Source organism: Colletotrichum tamarilloi (genome assembly GCF_030869305.1).
Source record: "Colletotrichum tamarilloi strain Tom-12 chromosome Unknown Scaffold_37.1, whole genome shotgun sequence".
NCBI classification, from domain to species: Eukaryota; Fungi; Ascomycota; class Sordariomycetes; order Glomerellales; family Glomerellaceae; genus Colletotrichum; species Colletotrichum tamarilloi.
In genome coordinates, this window is record NW_026849420.1 from 1 (window position 1) to 22,125 (window position 22,125).

General features: G+C 51.3%; 9 protein-coding genes across 9 annotated transcripts; 3 read left to right on the forward strand and 6 right to left on the reverse strand.

Moving 5' to 3' along the window:
* Positions 1 to 1,159: 1,159 nt before the first annotated feature.
* Positions 1,160 to 1,563, forward strand: CTAM01_09371 (uncharacterized protein; the record flags this gene model as incomplete). Its single annotated transcript, XM_060525390.1, has 3 exons — positions 1,160 to 1,232; positions 1,313 to 1,378; positions 1,469 to 1,563. The coding sequence occupies 3 exons, from the start codon at positions 1,160 to 1,162 to the stop codon at positions 1,561 to 1,563; spliced, it is 234 nt and encodes a 77-aa protein (XP_060379846.1).
* A 576-nt stretch (positions 1,564 to 2,139) lies between these two features.
* On the reverse strand, positions 2,140 to 2,701 carry CTAM01_09372 (uncharacterized protein; the record flags this gene model as incomplete). Its single annotated transcript, XM_060525391.1, has 2 exons — positions 2,140 to 2,378; positions 2,569 to 2,701. The coding sequence occupies 2 exons, from the start codon at positions 2,699 to 2,701 to the stop codon at positions 2,140 to 2,142; spliced, it is 372 nt and encodes a 123-aa protein (XP_060379847.1).
* Positions 2,702 to 4,968: 2,267 nt separating this feature from the next.
* CTAM01_09373 (uncharacterized protein) lies at positions 4,969 to 5,856 on the reverse strand (the record flags this gene model as incomplete). The annotated part of the gene is made up of 1 exon (XM_060525392.1): positions 4,969 to 5,856. One exon carries the CDS (start codon positions 5,854 to 5,856, stop codon positions 4,969 to 4,971), a length of 888 nt encoding a protein of 295 aa, XP_060379848.1.
* Positions 5,857 to 7,045: 1,189 nt separating this feature from the next.
* Positions 7,046 to 7,978, reverse strand: CTAM01_09374 (uncharacterized protein; the record flags this gene model as incomplete). The annotated part of the gene is made up of 2 exons (XM_060525393.1): positions 7,046 to 7,260; positions 7,324 to 7,978. 2 exons carry the CDS (start codon positions 7,976 to 7,978, stop codon positions 7,046 to 7,048), a joined length of 870 nt encoding a protein of 289 aa, XP_060379849.1.
* A 1,571-nt stretch (positions 7,979 to 9,549) lies between these two features.
* Positions 9,550 to 11,269, forward strand: CTAM01_09375 (major facilitator superfamily transporter; the record flags this gene model as incomplete). The annotated part of the gene is made up of 6 exons (XM_060525394.1): positions 9,550 to 9,740; positions 9,792 to 9,816; positions 9,873 to 10,292; positions 10,342 to 10,760; positions 10,818 to 10,897; positions 10,947 to 11,269. The coding sequence occupies 6 exons, from the start codon at positions 9,550 to 9,552 to the stop codon at positions 11,267 to 11,269; spliced, it is 1,458 nt and encodes a 485-aa protein (XP_060379850.1).
* A 75-nt stretch (positions 11,270 to 11,344) lies between these two features.
* CTAM01_09376 (uncharacterized protein) lies at positions 11,345 to 16,376 on the reverse strand (the record flags this gene model as incomplete). The annotated part of the gene is made up of 3 exons (XM_060525395.1): positions 11,345 to 13,387; positions 13,584 to 13,687; positions 14,327 to 16,376. The coding sequence occupies 3 exons, from the start codon at positions 16,374 to 16,376 to the stop codon at positions 11,345 to 11,347; spliced, it is 4,197 nt and encodes a 1,398-aa protein (XP_060379851.1).
* A 1,887-nt stretch (positions 16,377 to 18,263) lies between these two features.
* Positions 18,264 to 18,791, forward strand: CTAM01_09377 (uncharacterized protein; the record flags this gene model as incomplete). The annotated part of the gene is made up of 1 exon (XM_060525396.1): positions 18,264 to 18,791. One exon carries the CDS (start codon positions 18,264 to 18,266, stop codon positions 18,789 to 18,791), a length of 528 nt encoding a protein of 175 aa, XP_060379852.1.
* Positions 18,792 to 18,805: 14 nt separating this feature from the next.
* Positions 18,806 to 19,423, reverse strand: CTAM01_09378 (uncharacterized protein; the record flags this gene model as incomplete). Its single annotated transcript, XM_060525397.1, has 2 exons — positions 18,806 to 18,848; positions 18,903 to 19,423. 2 exons carry the CDS (start codon positions 19,421 to 19,423, stop codon positions 18,806 to 18,808), a joined length of 564 nt encoding a protein of 187 aa, XP_060379853.1.
* An 844-nt stretch (positions 19,424 to 20,267) lies between these two features.
* Positions 20,268 to 21,250, reverse strand: CTAM01_09379 (uncharacterized protein; the record flags this gene model as incomplete). The annotated part of the gene is made up of 2 exons (XM_060525398.1): positions 20,268 to 20,843; positions 20,918 to 21,250. The coding sequence occupies 2 exons, from the start codon at positions 21,248 to 21,250 to the stop codon at positions 20,268 to 20,270; spliced, it is 909 nt and encodes a 302-aa protein (XP_060379854.1).
* Positions 21,251 to 22,125: the final 875 nt, after the last annotated feature.

A 22,125-nucleotide genomic window follows, 5' to 3' on the forward strand; every position in this document is an offset into this window, starting at 1 on the left:
CGATCCCAATACGAAGTTCGCGAACATCAGGGATATCCATCGGGCTCAAATCGAAGCGGGTGAAAAGGAGGTTATCACGGCTGAATCCAGCGACTCTGAATGCCCTAGTGAGGCTGGCAGCTGTATTGTAGTGGGTGTGGTTGAGGATCAATAGTTAATAGTAATGAGGAGGTTGGGTTGTGATCCCATCGTTTTTGTGGTGCCAGAAACAGGGGGGTGCCAGGAAGTGGGTATGTTGACTTACAAGAAAAAGTCGCCGGAGGAAGGACATCGGGGAAAAGCTGAGGATACCCTTCCCGAGAGTCCGATCGCTTCGGAAGCGGCACGGTGAGAGTAGCCGGAGCTTGACATGTCGCGGCGAGTCAACGCTGCAGTTGCATGAGACTTCTGTCAGCTGATGTGCACTACACACATCTCCGAGGTTGTGCATTGCTCTTTCTTTATTTTTGAGAAAAATTGATTGACGGGAAGCGAGGTCTTTGGATGGACGGCGTTGACCGAAGTGTCGGGTTTCTCTTGGGGAGTTTTTGTGGATCGTCTGATGTTTCTGTCCCATATTTCCCTCGCGTTCGTCTTGTTTTATGTCGATCTCGGACTTGAGGCCGGTTGCGTGATCGACGTCTGAACCGTCTCTTTTGGTATTCTGGGTCGAGTTTCAAGGTTGGATTACATACAAGGAGCCGGCGAGATGGACAGTACATGAATTGTATCTAGCCTATCGGGAAATGGTGATCTCAAGTGACTTGGTCTGATTGATTCCAGTGTCTCTAAGATTACGAAAGGTGCGCTCAGTCCCTCAATTGATGGACCAGGTACCTCTCGGTTGCATGTTCTTTTCACCTCAGGCTAAGTTGTAAACAAAGACGTTGGTCTATTGACAATGTGAACAGCAAGATTTAGAGTTTGCCCTGCTTTCGGATGACTCCCTGTAGTTGAATGCCTCGAGTCAACACACCTAGTTTCAGTCAAAGACGGCGAGTCAGCAGTCATCACCACCATCTCGGTCTGTAAGTGAATACAATATGACACGAACATGCATAAATACAAAGACATCAGCTCTTGCACAAGATAGAATAACTGCAATCTACTCTTCGTTATAATCTATCAATTGCTGGCATTTGAACATATTAATCCTACTTCAATACTACAGACCGCCATCATGCGTTTCTCAGCTCTAGCCCTCCTTCCATTCTTAGCCACAGCTGTCATTGCTCAACAAAAGGGAGATAAGGGTAGGTTCATAATCCATCACTTCTAAATCTCAATGACCCAACAAAGGCCAAGAAAGCTGTACTGACCTAGAGTTATCTAGGTGAATGTCGGAATGACGCCGACTGTATCAGATGCGTAAACGGCGTCACGCCACTCATTTGCAAAAGTAGGCACTACTGCCCCCTTCCGCCAGCCTGACCGGATGGTCTTGAGTTGCTGATGGTTGAAATATCTTGCTAACGCTCTATCGGTCTAGCTGATGCCACCTCAACAACTGGAAAGCGGTGCGGTGTTACGGGCGGGCCTTGTCGTCCTATCAACAAGAGGAGGTGGCAGGAGCGTATGATTTGAAAGAGATTGATTTACGGTACCCAAAGGCGTTGTTATTTGTATCCATGCGTAGAAATGCGGAGCCAGTGTGCCACTTGTATAGCTTGCCTCCTTCCTCAACAGGAATGGAGCAGCACTTGTTCAGCTAGCCTAATGGCATGGCGGGAGGTAACCGTCCTTGGGAATGAGTTTTGCTACCACAATAGTTCGAAGGCTGAAGGCCAACTCCCCGAGTTGCTCCTCGCGTTACCTGATGACCTTTCATTATTTCATTCGCGCGGACGTATAATTTCCCCGGGCTATGCCTAGATGTTGTAGAGATTTCGTCTATGCGTAATGAAGAATTATTCGAGGTATCTCTTTCTACCGCGGTTGATATGTTTACGACAGAAGTTTCTTGAGAAGCTCAACTTGACAGCAATCAGCCCCTCTTGTAGGCGTTATCACAGCCCTTATAGTAGGCCATCCTCAATCATCTCGTCACTTGCAGACAAGTCTTTGGCGGGGCGGGCTAGTTCTGGTTCCATTCCGATTATTTGAGTGTACCGGAGGGGCATGAGTCATCGAGGCTAACATCTACAGAATGAAGCTGAAATCCTATCCAGTCTTATTATATCCAACATGGTTGAAGTAGCTGAAGAGTATCTCCTGTCCGGTGATGCTGCCACGCTGCTCTGTAGCCTCCATATCGATCATACTATGAGTCACGACGCCAGTGATGGCATTGGTCAGGGCAGCGGCCAAGGCGGTGGCCGTAGCCTCGGCATTTTTGTCCTTGACCTTCTCGTTCTCCAGGTCCCTGGGATTTCCGATTTGAATCTGGTGAAGTTGGGCGCCTTCATAATGATGAGCCTGTGGTTTGGGCGGACAGTCTCCTTCTTCGGGGCTTGAAGGGTGTCCTGTACAATCTTGAAGACATCTAAAGAAATACCCTTCTTCTGTGGCTGCTGCGGCGACTTCACAAGTCCTAATGCAAAAGAAACATCAGATTACTGAACATTACGATTGTGTATTTCCATGACTTACAAATTGGCCGGTGAACGGGCGTGTGGTCAGGTAGTGCTGGCGACGCCTTGTAGAGCGTCTCCAGCGTAAAAGGAGTCTGGGCCAAGCATAATTGCAGACGGGGTTGTAAGTCGTAGGGCCCGGGTACATACATCTACGTCCTTCTTGCAGGATTTGTTCTGGTTTGCACAGTCAACGCAGCGCAAACCCTTTCCCGTAATTCCGTCAGCAAGAGAGGCGCACAAGAGGCTAACGAGCACTTACCATGACCGTCTACGACAATCGGGATCTAGTTCGAGGGCTTTGCACCCGACGACGGGGATAGTGGAAGGGGAGGCCTCGAATAGCAGCGACAGCGGCAACCTTCTTTGCCTTGCGTTTCCGGTTGTACATGATTTCCGTAAGTAAGTAGAGCTACAAAGATCGATACGAGAGCACGAGGAATGAAGCCAGAGGATAGAAAACCGGCTTGCCAAGGCACTGAGGTATGCGTGCGCGACCCTGTCGGACCTCCTCAGTCGGTATGATATAGCTGCCAACACCGGCGCCGAGATTCAGACCGGGGAAAGCCTCGAGCGATCGTGGCTATTTTCGCTGAAACTCTGCATGAATTTCGAAATACGAGTAGTGGAAATCAATTGAGGCAAAACGGGGAAGGGCAGCGCTCGGTAGTGATCTTGTAAAGCCAAGCCGCGACCTCCAGCAAGAGATCGGCTGGTGAGAAAGACCGCCTGTAATGATGGGACGTAGAGGGTATGTAGACCCGGGGCCGTCATCGGCGAGGGCCACTAGCCACATCTCGGTGCGATCGATTTCGCCTGGACTGGGTATGCCGTATACTTTGGGTTTTACCTGTCAAGAGACCAAACCTCGACCGCTATCACAGCGGTGACCTGTTTCAGCCGCAAAGTATAAAAGAGGCTAGAGTCGCTTGGATAAGAAAAGAGAGTCGAGGCAAGGTCGTTTAGGATTCTCGCGAGGGAGGCCCCCCCGGCAACAACTACTCTTTTGGTAGTGGCAATACGAGAGGTGATGGTGACAGGACTTCCGGCCTCGAGGACCTCGATGGGACGTAGAAAGATTTGTATATCCTAGCTGGCGGTTCTTATGCCAGAGTCACACCACAATGTACTCTCTATGGCCCGGGGTGTGAGGTATTGCCTGATGTGACGCTCGCGAACAGACTAAGTCAGTAATTGCCAGGGCTATAACGCTCGAGTGTTGACAAGTATTGCCTTTCTCAGAACAGGAGCCACCCGAGTCCTTTACCATATCGATGAGAGAAGCCTTTTAAGCAAATTGTCCTTCAATGGGTGCTATATTAGCTTCAGGTTGGCGGCATTAGTGCCGCCAAGGTAGTTCCTATGGCGTGTTGCTGAAAGACAGATGCATGCCGTAGGTGCTCAGGTACCACAGAGCGACCGTACTCTAGCCCGGGGACCCGTGAAAAAGACCGCGGACTCTGCGGGGGCCGACCTCGAAGTACTCCTAAAAAGGGTCGTAGTCTGGCGAGTAGAGGAGGAGCGTTTCTCCCAAATCCTAGCAGTTAGGCATTATCCAGACGCGCTCATCTTCAGGCCAAGCCTTCTAAATAATATAGTAGAACAGTCTCAGATAAGCGGCTAAGTCGCAGATATGGTTAACCACCGGCCTTGCAATAACCAGGGTCAAGTAATCGTAACGCTCCTCCAAGAGGAATACAAACATCGCCGAGAGTTCGTTCTTGACACAGTGGGCCTCGTTAACTATAATGCGATGCCCAAAGGGAACTTTAGTCAGGTGCAAGGAAAATGTACATTGAAGGTGAGAATGGTGTACAGAAGACCCAGACACTGAATAGGAGCTGGATCAGTTATGAATGGCATTCGGTCCCGTGGACATGGTTTGTGTGTGAATGGAGCAGTTTTGCGGAAATGAGAGACATGTTGTATGTGTGAGGAAGGGAGAGAAGCTCCAAGGCCAAGGCTGGGGATATAATTGGACTGAGGCCCACCACCGCGCTCAGCTATTGTAGAGGGGGTATCACCATAAACAAATCCTCAGGACCACCAGACGCCTGGGATCCATAATATTGGTGGGCTTTTTTCCTTGACCGAACATAAACAGAAGCTGTTGGTCTGTAATAAGGGGATATAAATACTTGACAGAATTTATCAATTGCTTCTTCATGTCTCTTTATGACTCTAACTTATCTATGGGTTTGTCCCGAATCATTCTTGTTCTTTGTCGAATACAGCTTGTGTGCTATTGTGATTGGCAGATTGTCCGTAATGCACCTCTAAGCAAAGCCAGCAAACCAAGCCCCAACTGATACCACCCAAACACTGGATAACAAAGACCAAACCAAATGAACATGAAAGCATTCCTCCGCACCATTTCTATGATTGATTTATCAGAAGCCATTTCTTGTAAGCGGCTAGTTCACATGCGACGCAGCTCCGTCATGAGCTCCGCTTCACGAGACGTAGCCTTGATAAGATCCCATTGCAGAGCCACCTTCTCGTCCTGAGATCTAGCAAGCAGAGAGTGAAGAGCCTCGTTCTCAGCGCGCAGCTTATTGACCTCAAGTCGCATCTTCTCAATGGCAGCGCTCTGGTCGTTGTTCTTGGGAGTTGCACCAGAGGCAATGGGGCTTTGCTGAATTCTAGCAGACGGAACATTATCGTACCGAGCTCTAAGAACCGGGTTCTTGGTGACCGGAGTTTTGGCGACCGGAGTCTTCTGGACAATAGTGGCGGAGGGACCGTTGTAGGGGAAGGCTGGGTTCTGCTTGTACGCGCGGGCAAAGTCGCTCTCTCGAACGAAGTTGCTCAATCTGTCGAGGCTGCGAAGAAAGCGCTTGAGCTCTGTGACGGTAGTTGGCTTGCAAGAGTAAGGCTTTTCCCGATGGGCCCAACGTGCGTACAGAATGGTACCTATGACACCACCAATGTCCTTGCCGCAGAAAGGAACGCAGCGGAATGTACCCAGGCGAATGAGCTTCTCCATAGCGAGATCCCAGGCAGATTCACTCACACTGCCAAAGATGGATTCCGGGTTCTCGGCAACCCACAGGGCTAGAGTGATAAGGTCATGACCGCGATTCGCAATGACGATCTTGCGATCAATGTCGCCTTGCACCGCCTCGTCTTGCTTCTCATAGCGGTCGCAGACAATATTGATGAATGCCATTTCGGTTTTTGGGGTCGGCGTGCCGTTCTCACCAAAACTCTCCTTGAACCTTAGGCCCGGGAAGGTCCTGAGCGATTCGTACCATTGAGGCTTAGCTTCAGACTGAGAGGTCCTGGGGTTGGAGGATTTGTTGGCCATCTTGGGTGTTGATTCTTTCAAGAACGAGTTAGTCTTGCGAATTCACCGAACCTCGAAGCTTGTCGAGTAGTTGTTACCTTAATATTAAGCAGCGCTGCTGGAGGAGAAGCAAAGCGTGAAGTGACGCGCTCTCTTTCCGATCCAAGGTGTGCTCAGAAATCGGGATGTGAAAGGAAGAGGAAAGCAGGGCACGACAGCGGTGTCAGAGATGGGTGGATTGCAAAGTAAAGTACAGTAAAGATGAGCAAGGCGAAGTGATGGGTTGACGCGACTTTCCCTGGCCCGGATTACGGAATTGGAATGGGGAAAGAAGAGACAGGATTGAGATGGAGGGTGAAGAGGAAAGTATAGCGCAAGAAAGGCGGCAGATATGGAGGATGTGCAATGTAAACAAAAGGGGGCGGGGGGCGAGGGAAGGGTAAGGGGGTGAGTGTTGGTGAATGTGGCTCGACGCGACGCGACGGTCAGTGTGAATATACGCGGCGGGGGATATGATTTATTGGGAAGGAGCCATACGGTCACCGGACATGGTCTATAAGTCAGAAGATTGCTAAAATCATCACCCATCGGATGAGGAGATGCCTTTGGCGTAATAGTTGGGACTGCCCACTCCCGACCTCAGCGCTAGGTAATTGACCCCGGTGGCTTTCTATTTTTGGAGGTCATGAGTTCGATTCATGTATAGTGACTCTTTTTTCTTTTCTCACCCTTTCTGTTTTCATCTACTCGTCTGGCTGTGACATTGTGAGCCTCGACGTAGACCCAGAGATGCCTCCAGGGTAGAGTAGCTGGCTTGGGTGCTTCAGTAAACAGATGAACGAGTATTCTTTCCATATTCCACGCGGTCATTATAGAACAAGACAGACACTCACTAGGTGGATTCATCCTCGTTACTATAGACGACGGGAGGTAGAAGGGATGGGCCGGTACGTCTGAACAGGGCGATGGCCTCGGGCAAGTGCCATTATCATTAGAGCTAGAATCCTTACTGAGGCTCATTTTTCCAGGGCATCTTCCATCCAGAGTACTCATCACAAGTTATTGAAGCGTAGTCAGGTGCAGAAGGATAATCTTATTTGCCGGGTCGATTTACTAAAAGCATGAGACTGCCTCCAAATTCAACCGTCCAGTCTCTCACTCTTCACCCAACCCATCCTCTGCATTGTTATTGGCCGTCTGTAGACCGCAATCACCAGATTCGGCGGCGAGCATTCTTCGCCTCATCGAGCTCAGCGCGAAGTGCCTCGTTGACGAGTTCAAGAGTTTCCTGCTCTTCGCGATGAGCGATGTTCCTGTTCTCCAGCTCCTGGGACTTAGCCTGCTCCGTTTTGATCTGGGATTGCAAGTCCTGGATCGTCTGATCACGGCCGTCTTGGGTTCTGGGCTTGACCTCCTTTAGATTGCCTGCTGTATGTTAGTGGAAAGTCTCAAAACATAGCCTAGAATCAATGACGGAAGGCGACTCACCTAACTCAATCTCAGGATAAGGACGAGGACGGTACGGCAGATTGGTCTGATTGGCTGTAGGCGCATCAGATGCGGGGGCAGTACCGGCGTTGTAGGGATGAGGGCGGTACGGCAAAGAGATTTGGCTGCCGCCAGGCGCAGTGGACTCGGAAGAAGTGGAAGCTCTCATCTTGCGTTCGTCGAGAACTGCGATCCACTCATCAAGAGTGGCAAGAAAGACTTCAACGACCGGGTTGAGCACGTCGATGTTGGTATTGTTGCCTCTCAGGTTCTGGATGCGGGCGCGAATGATTCGGTCAACGACGAAAATGACGGAATCAATTCCGAGCTCACTGGAGTCCTCCCACTCGCGGGAAGGGCCAGACTCCTCAGCAAGGCGGGTGAGGGCAGCGCCGTACAATGTGCTGAAGTTCGCATGTTTGCCGGAGACGTACAGATTGATAATGGCGCGGAAGAGGACATTGCCGCGGTTGGAAATGTAGTGCTGGCGAAGACTGACGTGCTCCCTTCCGTGGAAAGACTCGTTGTTGCCGAATAGCTTAAGGTAGACGGCATTGACGCGACGATTGAAGAGGGGGGCATCGCCTTCAATGTAGAAGTCGAGACCTGGAAATTCCAGGATCGCCTTGACCCAAGGACGATTATTTGGGGCCATTGCGCTTCTTTGTTCTGGTAGGCTGTAGCTGATGATGATGATAATGTTGTTGTTATTGTTACTGCCAACTGCCCCGGTTGGAGGAGAGTGGAAGCAGGAAATGAAACAGGTCAAGTTGAGAAGAAAAGTGGAAGGCCTAGACGCGAGGTGAAAATTCGTCTCTTCCTTCTCTGTTAGCGATAATCAGGATTGCGATGAAAACTTTCGTCGCGTACCTAGGCGGCTGAAGGCTCACCTTGAGTTAGGGCTGGCGAAAAGCTCATACAAGAGGTGAGTGGATCATATGAATACGACGACGACCTCAGAAATCAAAGAATACACATAGAGTAAACACCGATACAGGTAAGCTGTTTATCTATCCATTTTTGCTAACCAAGATCGGCCATGTTGAGACACGAAGAAATAATGACATCGGATAAGGTAGATTTTACTGGAACAAAGTATCAAAACACCATCTGCCACCGGTCCGCATCCTGAGGTCTCATAGACAGCAACCACAGCGTGAGCCTCGCCAAGAAGGAAGAAAAAAAGATTCTAAAAAGGGACTCGAACTCACGACCTGCAAAATAGAAAGCCACCGGGGGTCAAGCTGGTGGCGCCGAGGTCGGGAGTGAGCAGTCCCAACTATTACGCCACGAGGTCTCCTCGTCCGATGGTGACAGATCGAGAGCAAAAGTTGTATATATGGCCCGACGGCGTCACAGTGTCTCCACAATTACTGACAATGACGGGAGGAAAGCGCTCCTATTGCATGCTGACGGACATTCCCTAGGTAGTAATTTCCTATGATCGAAAATCTCCATGCAGGCATGTGCCTCGTGCTGCCCTCACTTGGTTAGACGTAATGACTTTGATGACACGCCTTATTTCAAGCACCGGTTCGCTATCTACCTTACCTTAGTACAATACCTCGGTACCTATGCCTGATTACTCGCCTGGAGCTCTCTCTTGGATGGATGGTGGGTCGTCTGGAGGAGAAGGTTTGCGGGCGCGATTATGTAATGACCCCTGTTTCCACAATGTTATTCCAACTACATCCCTTCGCGTTGCGACAATTCCTTCGCTGTCTCCAACTCAGGAAAGTTTTCTTTGATTGGGGTCTTATTTACGAAAAAATCCGGTTTGAAAGAAAATTGCTCTGTTTACTACCAGGAATCACCGTTCACGATGCCGAGATGTGTGTCCCTGTCCCGCCAAGGCCATGCCCAGACTTCCAAGTCTCCCCTCACCACTCATTTTCCGTCCTGATTCTCGCACATCTCGAGGCAAATGATGCACTAAGACGTGGGATTGGAACCAAGACCACCACCATTGTCATGACACCTTCGATAAGATGCTTGGCAGTGCGGGGAAGCTGGCTTTCAGCGTTTGGCTTGCGAATGGGGCACAAGATGAAAGTGAGGGAGGTGTTTTCCTACGTTCTTTTTTGCGAAGCCTAGAAGTTCTATTAACTTTTCCCCATTTCCCGTTGAATTTCCTTGAAATCCAGCTCTCTTGGAATCCAAGGTCAAGCTTACTGTCAAAGATTTGCCATCGCCGTCTCGTGAACCTTCTCGGCCACTCCCGCTGCCATGAAACTCTCTTTGTTGAACCGAAAGGCTGAGCCAGATGCCAAAGATCCCACTTTTGTCCCGATTGAAGTTAAAGAGGCTCTCAAAGTTGCTCCCGAGGTTCGAGATTATGCTGGCGCGCGTGCGAAGTATGACCCAACCGAGATCGCCCTGGTGCGTCGTCTTGACTGGATGATCATGCCTATACTATGGTAAGAAGGCCTTTTCACCCGGATTTGAATATCTACTGAAGAAACTTCAAGGTTCATTTACTGGCTCAATTACTTAGTGAGAATACTCCAACTCCAAGACCTCTCAGCATACATTTCTGACCTACGTTCAAGGACCGCAACGCCATTGCCCTAGCCAGACTCAACACCCTCGAAGAAGACCTCAATCTCACCTCGACAGAATACCAAACATGCGTCTCGATACTCTTTGTCGGATACGTCATCGTCGGTATCCCCGCAAACATGGTCGTGACGCGAGTCCGCCCGAGCCTGTGGATGAGCTCCTGCATGGCCGTCTGGGCCATCATTAGTGCCCTCACGGCAGTCAGCCAGAATTACACGGGCTTACTGCTCACTCGCTTCTTCCTCGGCATCACCGAAGCGCCTTACTATCCAGGTGCGCTATACGTACTCGCTACGTTCTACACGCGCAAGGAATTGGCGACGAGAATATCGATTCTGTATACTGGGAATATCCTAGCGACGGCCTTTGCTGGTCTGATTGCCCTGGGAATATTCCAGATGCACGGAATGGTTCGTGTCCTCCCCTTGATGCCCGGCGCGGACGTTGACGAGGGAACAGGCCGGTATCGCGGGCTGGAGATGGCTTTTCATCATCCAGGGCGTAGTCACCCTCATCATCGCCATAATGGCCTTCTTCATCCTCCCCGATGAACCTCTCACGACACGATGGCTCAGTCCTGAAGAACGTATTCTAGCCAACGAACGAATTCTTCAAGACACTGTGGGTAACACTGGCCAGACGACAACCTGGTCTGGTCTCCTTGAGGCTGCCAAAGACCCCAAGGTCTGGCTCTTCACTGTAATGCAGCACTGCCATCTGGGTGCGAATGGGTTCAAGAACTTCTTTCCGACTGCGGTCGAGACGCTTGGATTCAATGAGACGATTACGTTGGTGCTTACATGCCCTCCGTATCTGATCGCAGGAGTGATATCGATTGCTTGGTCCTGGTCCTCTGGGAGATTCAATGAACGTACTTGGTCAGTTTGAGACCAGCTGTCAGATTTGAGTGACGTGCATGCTGATCATGAATGAAGGCACATCACCATCGCAAAATCGATTGCAGTATTCGGCTTCATCCTCGGCTGTGCTACACTTAACACAGGTGCCAGATATTGTCAGCATTCCTCCCTCGAAACTTTCTAGGTGCTTTGCTAACCTCTCAGTCTCCATGGTTGTGTTCTCTGTGGGGACATATGCAGTGAACTCAATCATACTGGGGTGGGTCTCGGCGACTTGCTCCCAGACGAAAGAGAAAAAGGCATCCTCCCTCGCCATCGTCAACTGCATCGCCGTCGCATCCTTCATCTGGACACCCTACATGTGGCCAAAGTCCGACGAGCCTCGATACGTCATGGCAATGTCTTCGAGCGCGGCGCTTAGCGTTGCGACTGCCATGGGCGCATGGGCGATGCGGTTCTGGCTCAAGAATGAGAACAGGAAGATTCGGCAATCCGAGAACGAAAACGTTCTATTTTATGCGTACTGAGGGGGGAGATGATAGGAGAGACATGCAGGACGCTTCGCACAAAGACATTGTTGATTATTTGTCGCCACATGTTCTTCAGCCTAGACACTCAATGACATAGCAATCCCTGAAGTACCCCTTCCCATTGTAATCCCCAAACGCAGCGACGGGATGCCTGTTCACCAATTGCCACATTTCACAGTCCTCCTCGACTCCATCGATGGTCATCCTGATCGCCCGGCCCTTCCGTCTTTCCCTGAGCTCAAGCTCCAACGCTGATTTCAAGTAGACCCACGCAACAATATCAGGACCAGTGAGACCCGAAGAAATCAGTCTTGGTAGCAGATAGTCGAGAACGGTGGTGATAAAGTTTGTGCCCTCGGACAAGCCTGCAGCCATCCTGAGCAGTACATCCACCCGAAGAACAGTGAATTGCTGTCGGTGTTGCATGTTCATACCACAAACAATACCAAGAATGACCTTGGCGAGTGCATCTGTGCCCGAAGACTGCACAGACGGGTCGAACAGAGACCGCAGGTAGCTGCACGTCATCCTACACACGAGATAAATCACGTACTCAAGAGCTTTTCTCGTGTCACCGAAACGGTAAGTGACAAAAGTCTCAAAAGTAGCGCCACTGATCAGATCCGAATCCGCCCCAAGATTGACGACCGGCATATCGTGGTCGCAGAGCCCCCTGTGCCAGTTATCCAGCCGATGCGAAAACACATCGCACTGCCGCAATATCGTATCAGGTGTGAGGTTCTCCTTGTGAAAGTCCTTGAGGCGCACATTACGGCGATCCGATTCCCGGCCGAGGACAGACATAAGCCACAGTGCAACTTTCTCTGAAGCGCTATCGCCGTCTGCGGTCGTATCTTGGCTAAATGTAGCCTCCATCGCATAGCGTGCATGAAGGCCATGTAGCCTGAATAATATATCACGAATTGCTAGTTGCGGGTCTAGTAGACTCGAGACATCGTAATTGTCTACAACATTGCATGTCGCTCGCGTCGGCAACATCATGAAACGAACATCGTAGCGAAGCATTCGCCAGGCTTTGAAGAGGTCGGGGATGGACGACGCGGCAAAGTCGAGCTTGGATGCGATGGCGTCCAGCCCGGTAGCGTGATTCCTGATTCCCAGGGCTGTGCCGGCTTCCAGCTCGTGGTAGGCAAGCAGTAAAGCGGCGCCCGCGAGCTCCTCACCGCGGTAGTTTTCCACGTTCTGAACTTGAGCTTGGAGGCCTTTGACCGCTGTGTCATAGTAGATCCAGACGCTGCTGTCGTCGCATACTCGACGGAGCACGAGCGGGTCGATGGGAAGAGGTTGCGTCAGCTTAATGTTGCTGGCGGACAGAGCTAGGGCCGCTGATCTGAAACAGCTGCTCTGGCGGAAGAGACTCGGAAAGGAGAGAGCAACTGGTATCAAAGGAAGGACGTTTCTGTCGAAGTGCTGGATAAGGACCTCTTCTAGAGGTATCGATAGCTGGCAGTCTACCGTCGGTTCGCCTAGGGGAGATGAGGTGGACGTGGAAGACCCCGGAGACGAACCGTCGGTGACGAGGAACTCGTCCCACCCAGTCGTCAAAGCTGGGCTCGGGGCTTCCGCTACCGGTGCCGAGCTGTTTGGTACTCCACTTGTCAGCGTCAACCGGTTGGCAGAATTCTCGAACTTTGTAGGTTGCTCTATTCCGCTCGAGGTATCCCTTGGTCCGACTACCTCCTGTTGTTGTTGAGGCGGATCTCGAATCGCGGAAGAAGCACCAGATGTGTCGAAAAGTGACCACGGTAAGGTGAAGGACCCAGCGAGCCAGCCCTCAGCATTCGCCGAGTGCCATGGAGGTATAGGTGCCAGGGCTGTAGCTGGCAACGCATCATCTCTCGCCGGCAATTCTATAACATCTTCCGGCGTTGATGACTCCCGAGCGACAGGGGACGGCTCCCCGATTGACCCAATACGGCGTCGTTTCCTTCGCTCATCCTCAAGACGTAGAGCGGCCCATCTAGCTTCCTCAAACTTCCTCGAAGACTCGGCTGCTCGAGTGGTGACGTCTCTGAAGGTCACGGGACGCTCGTAGCCGCTGCACTTTACTCCTTTCTTCACGCAAGCGAGGCATTCCGGGCGTGTCTCGTCACACTGTTTACGAGTCAGTTGGAAGGTACTTTCACAAGACGGGGAACATGGCGAAGAAAGTAGAATGTCACCGTGGGAAGTACGACCTTTCTTCTTTTCTTTTTGCAATTTGGACAACCCGTTCGCTTGCGGACAATGTCAGTCTTTTTGGGGCGGGTAGAGTGGGATTCCATGGGTGGCGCCGAGCCGGGAAAGACACCGTGAAAGCCGAGCTTTCAGCGGGAGGCAGACGGGACTGATGGTTGTTGAAATCGCTGAGGTGTTCATTAGAAGACAGTAGATGCACTGCGACGTCCTTGAGTCCTGCGAAACATGCAGATATGACCAAGGGCCCGCGAGAAATGCCAAGAATATCCAGTGATGCCCGCCAGAGGGCAGTGGAAGTAAGGTGAAGAGCAGTAGCAGACGCGGGCCCAGATCGAGCGGATAAGCGAGCCAAAAGAGCTTTCCCTGTTTTGGTCAGCGGGTGCGCCGCTAAGCCTGTTATGGCTGTGCGGAACGGCCCAACGGACAAGTCTCCACCCGTTCCGTATCGGTGTTCGGCGATAAAGTCGCTAGGAGATGAAGCGCACCTACCTCACCCAGTTGAAGAAGTAATACCTCTACGCCAGAAGTTACTGCTTCCAGGTCATTGAGATATCATGTCCACCTCAACTTCGTAAAGTGAAACAATGGAGTGTACCTAGGGATACGTAACAAGGAGGCATATCTTCCACTAAGTTTAAGTTGGTGTGCAATAAGTGTGTCTCCGTAAAAACAAAAGTTGCATCAAATTCACGCAAATACTCACGCTTGGTCTAGTCTGGTCATTTGAACATGAAAGAACTTTTGTAAAACTCCGATTATTTCTGATAAGGGCACTAAGTAAGAAGCCATAGAGATGAAGCTTAGCCTGTTTATTGCTTTGCGGTAGTGTTGTAACCCCGTCTTTTAGCAGCTAACTGGAACCCGCCTCCCCCAATGCAAGTTGCTGAAACTGCTTCCAGATCCCAAAGGCATTCGCCACAACATCATCCATCTGCGCCGAATCCGACTTCATTTCATCTCCAGCGAGACGATCTGAATCGGGACCAGGCGAAGGCGGTAGCTGAATCCATCCATGCTGAGCCATCACCATCGCTGCCGTCTCCCCCTTCCCATTCAGCAAATTCTGAGCCGCCCCGGCCTGGATCAAGGCGTCAAAAATTGCGTTCGCATTTCGTACCCGCTTCTCTGCCTCCGCCGGACCACTGATTGTCGTGCTGAAGATGCCATTGATAGTTTTTTTGCCAAAGAAGTAATTGGTTCCAATAGCCCAGCCTACCATAAATCCCTGCTCCTCGTCAACGTCCCACGCCAGGAGGTCGTCCGTTTCGCCGATGGGCAAAGGACTTGCTATTGAGAGCGTATAGGCGACGTGTAAAGGTGTCTCCCCCTCGGAATTGGGGTGATTGACGGGGGCTCCGCAGCGGATGAGAAAGTCAATCATCTGTCGGCTCTCGTGAAGGACTCCTGGCATCCTTTTCACTCGGCCCATGGTGTCTGCGAGGAGACTAAGCTCCTCTTCGAACGATCCAAAAACATTCTGAAGAACTTTGAACGCCTGATGGAGTTCCCATGGTCGGGAAATTTCCATCGCAGCCCTGAATAACAACGTGCGGTCGCAGCCGCTGGGATCTGACTCTGCTCTCTTGGCGATTAGTGCTTTCAGCTTTGCGCTCTGTAGGGACAGCCTTTCGGGCTCGGTCATATCAGTGGGATACAATCTCGCTACCGACGATGACAAGCCGAGGATGACGACGTAGCTTTTGTCTCCTGCCCCCAGACCCGGCTCGTTGAATGGATCTGCTCCGGCGTCGAGAAGAAGCTGGAACATCTCGGCAGATACGTAGTAGATAAGGCTGTCCACTACCAGGTTGATTCTGGTTCTTGTTGGCCGGAGGCGCGTACCCTCAGGTGTCCACTCCGCCCACTCAGTGTATTCGCGGTTGACGTCGAACCCGTGGTCAATCAGGAGGCGAAATATCTGCAAGCTGACCTCTAGATCCTCCGGCTTGTGCTCCATGAGGAAAATTCTCATCGCTTCCTGTAAACAAGTCACTTCGCCTCCGTCGTTGGGCGGGTACACCGTCGACGCCCCGTGTTTTAGCAAAAGCTCAACGGCATCCCGGTCCAGGTTCCATATGGCGGCCTCGAGCGGTGATTTGTGATCTAGAAAGACGTGCATGGTGTCCTCCTGTTCGCACTGGCAAAAGCCGATTCGCTGTGTCGCCGGACGTGCCCCGTCGACATGAGCGCCAGCTTCCAACAGTCGCCGGAGGCCTCTGACATCTGTGCCTCTCTCGACATGCCAGAGAAGCAACGGTTCTGTGTGCATGAATCTGTCCTTGTCGATGGGAATGTTCGGGGCAAGCTCTAAGAGTGTCTCGATCATGGCACTGCTGCTCGCCAGGTGCAGGACACTGATTTGGTGATTAACATCCACTGGCATGCCACGGAACGCAAAGACCTGCAGCAGCGGCTTTTCCAAATCTGCGCCGTACTTGTGAAGGAGTTTGACGGTTTCGACCTGGTCTTCCAAGATGGCGTGGGCCAGGACGGAGTAGTTTATCCAGATCTTGTGCGTATCGCACGCGGGACGGTACAGTCGCTCAATCAGGAGCGCAGCCAGACACTGCCTTCTAATGGCAACGTTTGACGGCGCTTGAAGCATCAGATTGTCGACTGGGAAGTCAAAGTCGGCCGGGCAGGCAAGCACAGACCTTGAACAGGCAAACTTAGCTTCGTAGCCGAGTTTTAAGAGTTCCTCGACCCGGTCTACTTCATTTCTGATAATGGCTGCTAGCATCGCGGTGTATGTTTGCGATGCTAAATCGCGGTGCAGCAGGAGACTTCGCTCGAATGACGTTGCAAAGCGTTTTTGAGTGAGGGTGAGTTGGAAAATGTCGCGGGTCGTGAGGTATTCGCATATGCCATGCATGATGTCTTCAGCGAGAGTGGATAGTGAGGCCATGGTACACGATGGACTTATGGGAGCATTCGGCTCCTTCTTCTGAACGAACAGTGATAAAGAGATGTAAAGAAGTGCAAACCTGTTTGAGAGATAGTTCCCTCAGGCTGAAGAAATTTAAAGAGGACGATACTATCCGCGACTGGGACATGACTTTTAAGCGAGAAAGCCCTTGCAGGGCGGACAGCTCGGATGCCGGCATATCCAAGGAATGCAGCGAAGAGCGGCCAAGGGCCTGGCAGCAAGGGAATGAAAGAAGAAGAGAGTCGCCTTGGCAGCTGAAATGCAACTTGGGTAATAATCTCAAGTCACAAGGCAGACTAGGCAGACTTGACAGCTTGGCTACTTACCCCATGGGGGCTATGGGAGCCCGGATCAGGAGATCGCAACGTCGAATCAATTCAACTCGGGGTTTGGAAGGGGTTTTGGCATCGCGGAACCGCTCCGCTCCGCACTACTCCGCGCGCTGTTTAAAGCTTCCTCCCACCGGCTGCATCCAACTCAAGATTTTGGAACAGCGATATCAGGAGCTGTTTAATACGATCAGGGCAATGGCATCTTCGCATTTACCCTTTTTTTTACCCTACCTATTTCTTTCCTTTTTGTCTTTAGTCCTCATGATGCACCTCAAGCGGGATGCTTCAGATCTGTGAATCCACTCTGTCCCATAACCAGGACCCACGAACCTTGGCCGCCGATCTTCGCTTATGATTTCCACTGATTGGTTGGTCCAATTCTCCGCCAAGTCAATTCCGACATCAGGTTATGATGGAAGAAGATCATCCACAAATTCCGCGAGTGATTAACGAGATGAAAAGTGTTGCAAGGCAGTTCTCTTCCACCACGTCGCATCAGCTGGCCGTCGGAGTCGACTCCGACTCTCAATCAGGGTATCAAGACCAATATGCGATAAACGTCACATCGACTACACATGCATCGGCTCTGAACTGGGAAGACTCCTCAACTGCTTCGATCTGGATTTAAGAGACTGCAGAGGTTCTTCCGCGGCAACGCTAGACCCAAATCACGTCTCATAGATCCTGAAACTGCTCTGCGGGGAGCAATAGTACGGTTTTGGTACATTGCAAGAGGCTTGAACCTTCAGGTAATTGGCCAGCATAACCATTTGAGGCCAAAATGCCTTCAAAAGCTGACAGATTTCCTCACGAATCGATCGGAAAGTCGAGGAAGTAACCGGTCACGCTGTACACATGAATGATCAAAGATGTGGTGTAACTAAAACCATGTGACTGAACGCCATTGCTCGCAAAAGCCATATTCCCCTCGGCTCCATGCCGAGGCCCATCGCCCGAAAATGCCCCACTTCCCCGTTCCAGCTCGCCGGCCAAAGTGGAGTGTCACACCGGCCCTCCGATGGTAGTATCGCGAAAAAAACACGTTAGGAAACCTAGCCACGCCCGACCATAGGAAGGAGTCGAAGGAGCCCGATGGCCGGGTGCTAGTGCAAGGTACTTTTTCCCCGCGTGTCCTCGATGTAACATCTCATCTACAAGCGGCTAATCCTCCTGGGTTTTAGCTTCGTTACTCGAAGAAAATTGCATCGCGAATTTAGGCAGCAGACATGTTGCTGTGCCGCAAGGCACCACGGCACAGCAAACAAATGGTCCGCCAGTAATCAAAGTGGTGAAACTTGAAGGAAGGAATAAGGGAATTTCGCTTGGCGTTTGCTTTGCCGCATGGTGAAAATTCGCGAACTTGGACTATTTAAATGGATATGATGTCCCTCATTGTCCCAAGTCTTTCTTGTGAGTTTCTCAGAAGTTGAGCATTTTCAAAAAGAAAGTTTACTGCCAGAAAGGAGTCGCTACAACAAACCGAGAGATCAGCATTGAAGACAAGACTAGGTCCTCTATTCAACCTCACTCAGCCATGCATCTGCTCAAACTCATCTCCCTCACAACGGCCATGGCGCCAACAGCCTTCGCCCAACTCTGGTTCGGCACCACCCTCCCGACCTCGACCGCCGCCGACGAATACCTCTCCCAACACGTCAAATCCGTCCCGAGCACCATCACCGGCGCCGTAGCAACCTCCCTCGCGACCGCGCTGTACAGCGTCGACCAAAAGTACTTCAACGACAAGGAGTGGACGACGGTCTACTCCCACATGTGGTCCGCCGCCGCCAAGGCCACCGACGCGCCCGACGTCGTCGCCTCGATGGCGGTCAACGGGTACAGCCTGGACACCCAGCAGGAGGCCAAGTGGTGGAAGGATAACGTGCCGGACAAAGACGACAAGTGGGTTTCGTCGTATGTTTCGGAGTGGCAGAAGGCGTGGCAGGATAATACGGCGGCGACGAAGACTTCAAAGGGCGGTGCTGCTGTGGCGAGGTGTACTGGGATGGCTATGGCTGGTGTTGCTGCTGGTGTGGCTGCTGGGGTTATGGTCGCGATGTGAGAGGCAGAGTATTGTCAGTTGTTCGAGTCCTTGGCTTTGTCGTCCAGACTACGCTGTCTGCGATGCAAACTCAGTGGGTTGAATGTGGGACTGAATAGTGCGACATCTTACCTTTCTTCGTATCTCTCAATGAAGCGATCAATTTCGTCCACATTCTTCTCGATCTTCTTCAAATGAATAGCCCTTCTAGTCTTGGCGCCCCAAGACTCTGAAGTCTCGACCTCAAGTAAAACTTCCAAGCCATGGCTATCGATTTCTGCGCACGAAATCTTGTGCTCCAATGAGTGAATGTCTGACTTGCTGGCGTCGAGTTTCCGCTCTAAGCCCTTCCGGATCTTGACCAACTTCTTGCGCTTCTTCTCGGCATTATCGAGCGTCTTTTCGAATGAAGACATTCTTTGACTCAGTAACTCGTACTGGTTTTGGAGTCTGTTGATGTCGGCTGTGATGTCTTTCTCCTCTTGAGGCTGTGGTAGAACAGATGAAGTATTGTCGCTCGGAGGTGTGGCAGACGGGGTCGGGATTCCCTCGTTATTCTGCTGTACAGTTGCTTGTACTATGTCTTCCAAGACTTCTGAAATGACTGGGTATGCTGATTTGCCAAGATCCTCGACTATGTTGGTCAGCACCATCGTGTCAAATTTGTCGAACTCTGTCGCTAAGCCGAAGCGAACAGAGAGGCTGTGACCGGCGTGACAGGAAAAAAAGAAGAGGAAAGAGCAAGTAGTCCTCTTTTCTCATCCTCGAGCTAAGTGAAATATGCGGGCCGCGGAGCGAGTCGAGATTAGTGGGACCTGTCAAAACGAAGGTTCAAGATGAATACGGATGTCCAAAAGGGTCATCACGAACTTATCCTCAATCAGTCAGGTACGAACCGGAAGTACAATCTCTAAATGCAGGGGATCTTACCAGAATTGCCATGCGACCTATAGTTTGTCAAAAAAAAAAAAAAAGAAGAAGAACCAGAAAGCAGCGCTTATGCTATCCAGGTGACCACAACGGGAACAAGTCGTTGTCGTGATAGCATCGTTCGCCTGTTCAAGGACCGCCATCACGTGACCGCAACGAAAGACGACAAGGTTAGCCAACAAAACTGTTCCTTCCAATCATTTTCTCACCTAAAGCGCCCTCGTGAAATCAAAAATAGGTGCTATTTCAGCAATGCGACTTTCCACAGTAAGTTATCAGACGAAACGCTATTAGCAAGAGAAGACCCGTAGGAATGGAGGCATTAGTGGGGTGAAACTTCATCTAGTAAGAGCAAGTGACATTTCGATACCCAAAATAGGCAATCTAGGACTACATGTATCTACAACCTGCAAACTCTTTTCCATCTACTTCCGTGGCCCTTAGCCAATTCTGTCAAGTACGATCCAGCATACAAGCTACATTTACCAGCGAAGTCATAATCCTTCCGACAACATCCGTGTGCCAGGGGGTATACAAGACCATTAGTATTAACCTGTTCATCGAAGTTTAGACCTTGGCGTGCTCAGGGGCAAGCTCAGTTCCACCGCTGTGCGCCGAGTCAACAGGCAGAGAAGGGTGAATAGCCTTCTCCATATCGTCATCCTGTCCAGGATTGGCAGTCTGGTACTCGAGCCACTTGAACAAGGCATAAACCAAGAAGGACAGAAGAGCACCAGCGAATGGGCCAATCCAGTAGATCCAATGGTAGTTTACGAAACCGATAATGACAGCTGGACCAAATGACCGAGCAGGGTTGATTGAAGTGCCAGTCCAATTGGTAGCCGTGATGTGGGCAATGAAAACGGAGATGCCGACGCCGATGGGCGCAAGGAACGTCGCGCGGTGCTTCTCGACAGCGAGGAAGTAGACCGTCAAGACGAGCTGGGCCGTCAGAAGCATCTCGATGAAGAAGCCCTGGGGCACGGTGGCGCCGCCGCCCAGAGTGTTGGCGACGCGGAGAGGGCCGGGGAGGACTCCGTATACCACGGCAGCGGCAGCGATACTAGCGAGCAGCTGGGCGGGTACGATGCAGAGACCTCGAAGCGGCTTGACTGCTCCGACGAGAACGAGACCGAGGGTGACCTGTTACGAAGATGTTATTCAGCGTTTGAAGTAGAAAGGGTTGGGGGTTAAGATGAACTGGGTCGGAAACATACCGCAGGGTTGAACATGCCACCGCTGACGCGGTAGAAGATCCAGACGTTGGCGGTGATGGCTGTGCCGAAGGCGGCGGCGATGTAGAGCAAGCTGTCAGGAGAGAGTGTGGCCGCTGGGTCGTCGGGGTTGTTGGTGACGATGGCGGTCTGGGCTCCGAGGAAGGAGAGGAGGAGGAACATGAATGTTCCGCAGAACTCGCCCAGTACGATGACTAGGAGGTTGCGCTGGGGCAGGGAGAAGGGGTAGCCTCGCTGTCCCGCGGGAGGATGGGTGGCGTGCACCGCATCGATGGCCTGCTTCACGGGCGTGTGGTGGGCGTTGGAGGCTGACATCTTGTAAGTGATGGTTGAAAGAAGTCGTCTAGGTTAGGAGAAAGGAGAAAGAGACTGTGAGATGATTGTGAGACGGTGTTGTTCGATGGCTTGGGTGATATAGGATGCTTGTGAGAGCCCAAGCCATCTATAAATACGTATCATGATGAGAAACGAATGGCTGGTTTCTAGAAGTGAGGCGGTCGTCAAGCTTGCTCGTCATCCAAGCTGTCTCGTCATCCAAGCTTTCTGCTGTGGTTCTCCGGCAAAAGCGAATATTCCCACGATCAGATGCATCGCCGTGGGCCAGATTCTTTCAGTTGGGCACCAAGTGGTAGGGATAGCGTCAGTACAACGACGAGGAGGTTGGAGTACACGAGTGCAATACTGAGGTCGGCACGAGGGGTGTTGTGCCACGCATACCCGAGGATCTGTACCCTCATATCGACGACCACAAGGTCCCAATCGAGACCGGTGTACTTGAAAATCTGGTGATGAACCATACGAATTGTCCTGTCACTTTTGCCTGGGCACCAATCGCCATGCTGTGCTATTACGTGCTGCCGTGCTCATCTTCTCGAACGACTTCAATCATCTCAATGTCAGGTCGCTCACCGGGTTGGGCCTCAATCTGTGTGTTTCGCTGGTTCGGTCGTGATCTTTACCCAGCCTCTCCCTGTTCTAATGGGTCCGTTGCCACGATGTTGGGCTCGACGCTGTGTGTCTCGCCTCACGTTATGGAGTTGACTCTTGAGATCGAATGAGTCCTCTGTCAATCGCATATCACCAGCAGCATGGTCAAGGATAGAAGCAGTTAGTCACGAAAGCGGAAGGAGATGTGAGATGTCCGATACTTCGCATTGGTTTACTTTGCCTATGGAAAGTCAAGTACCATC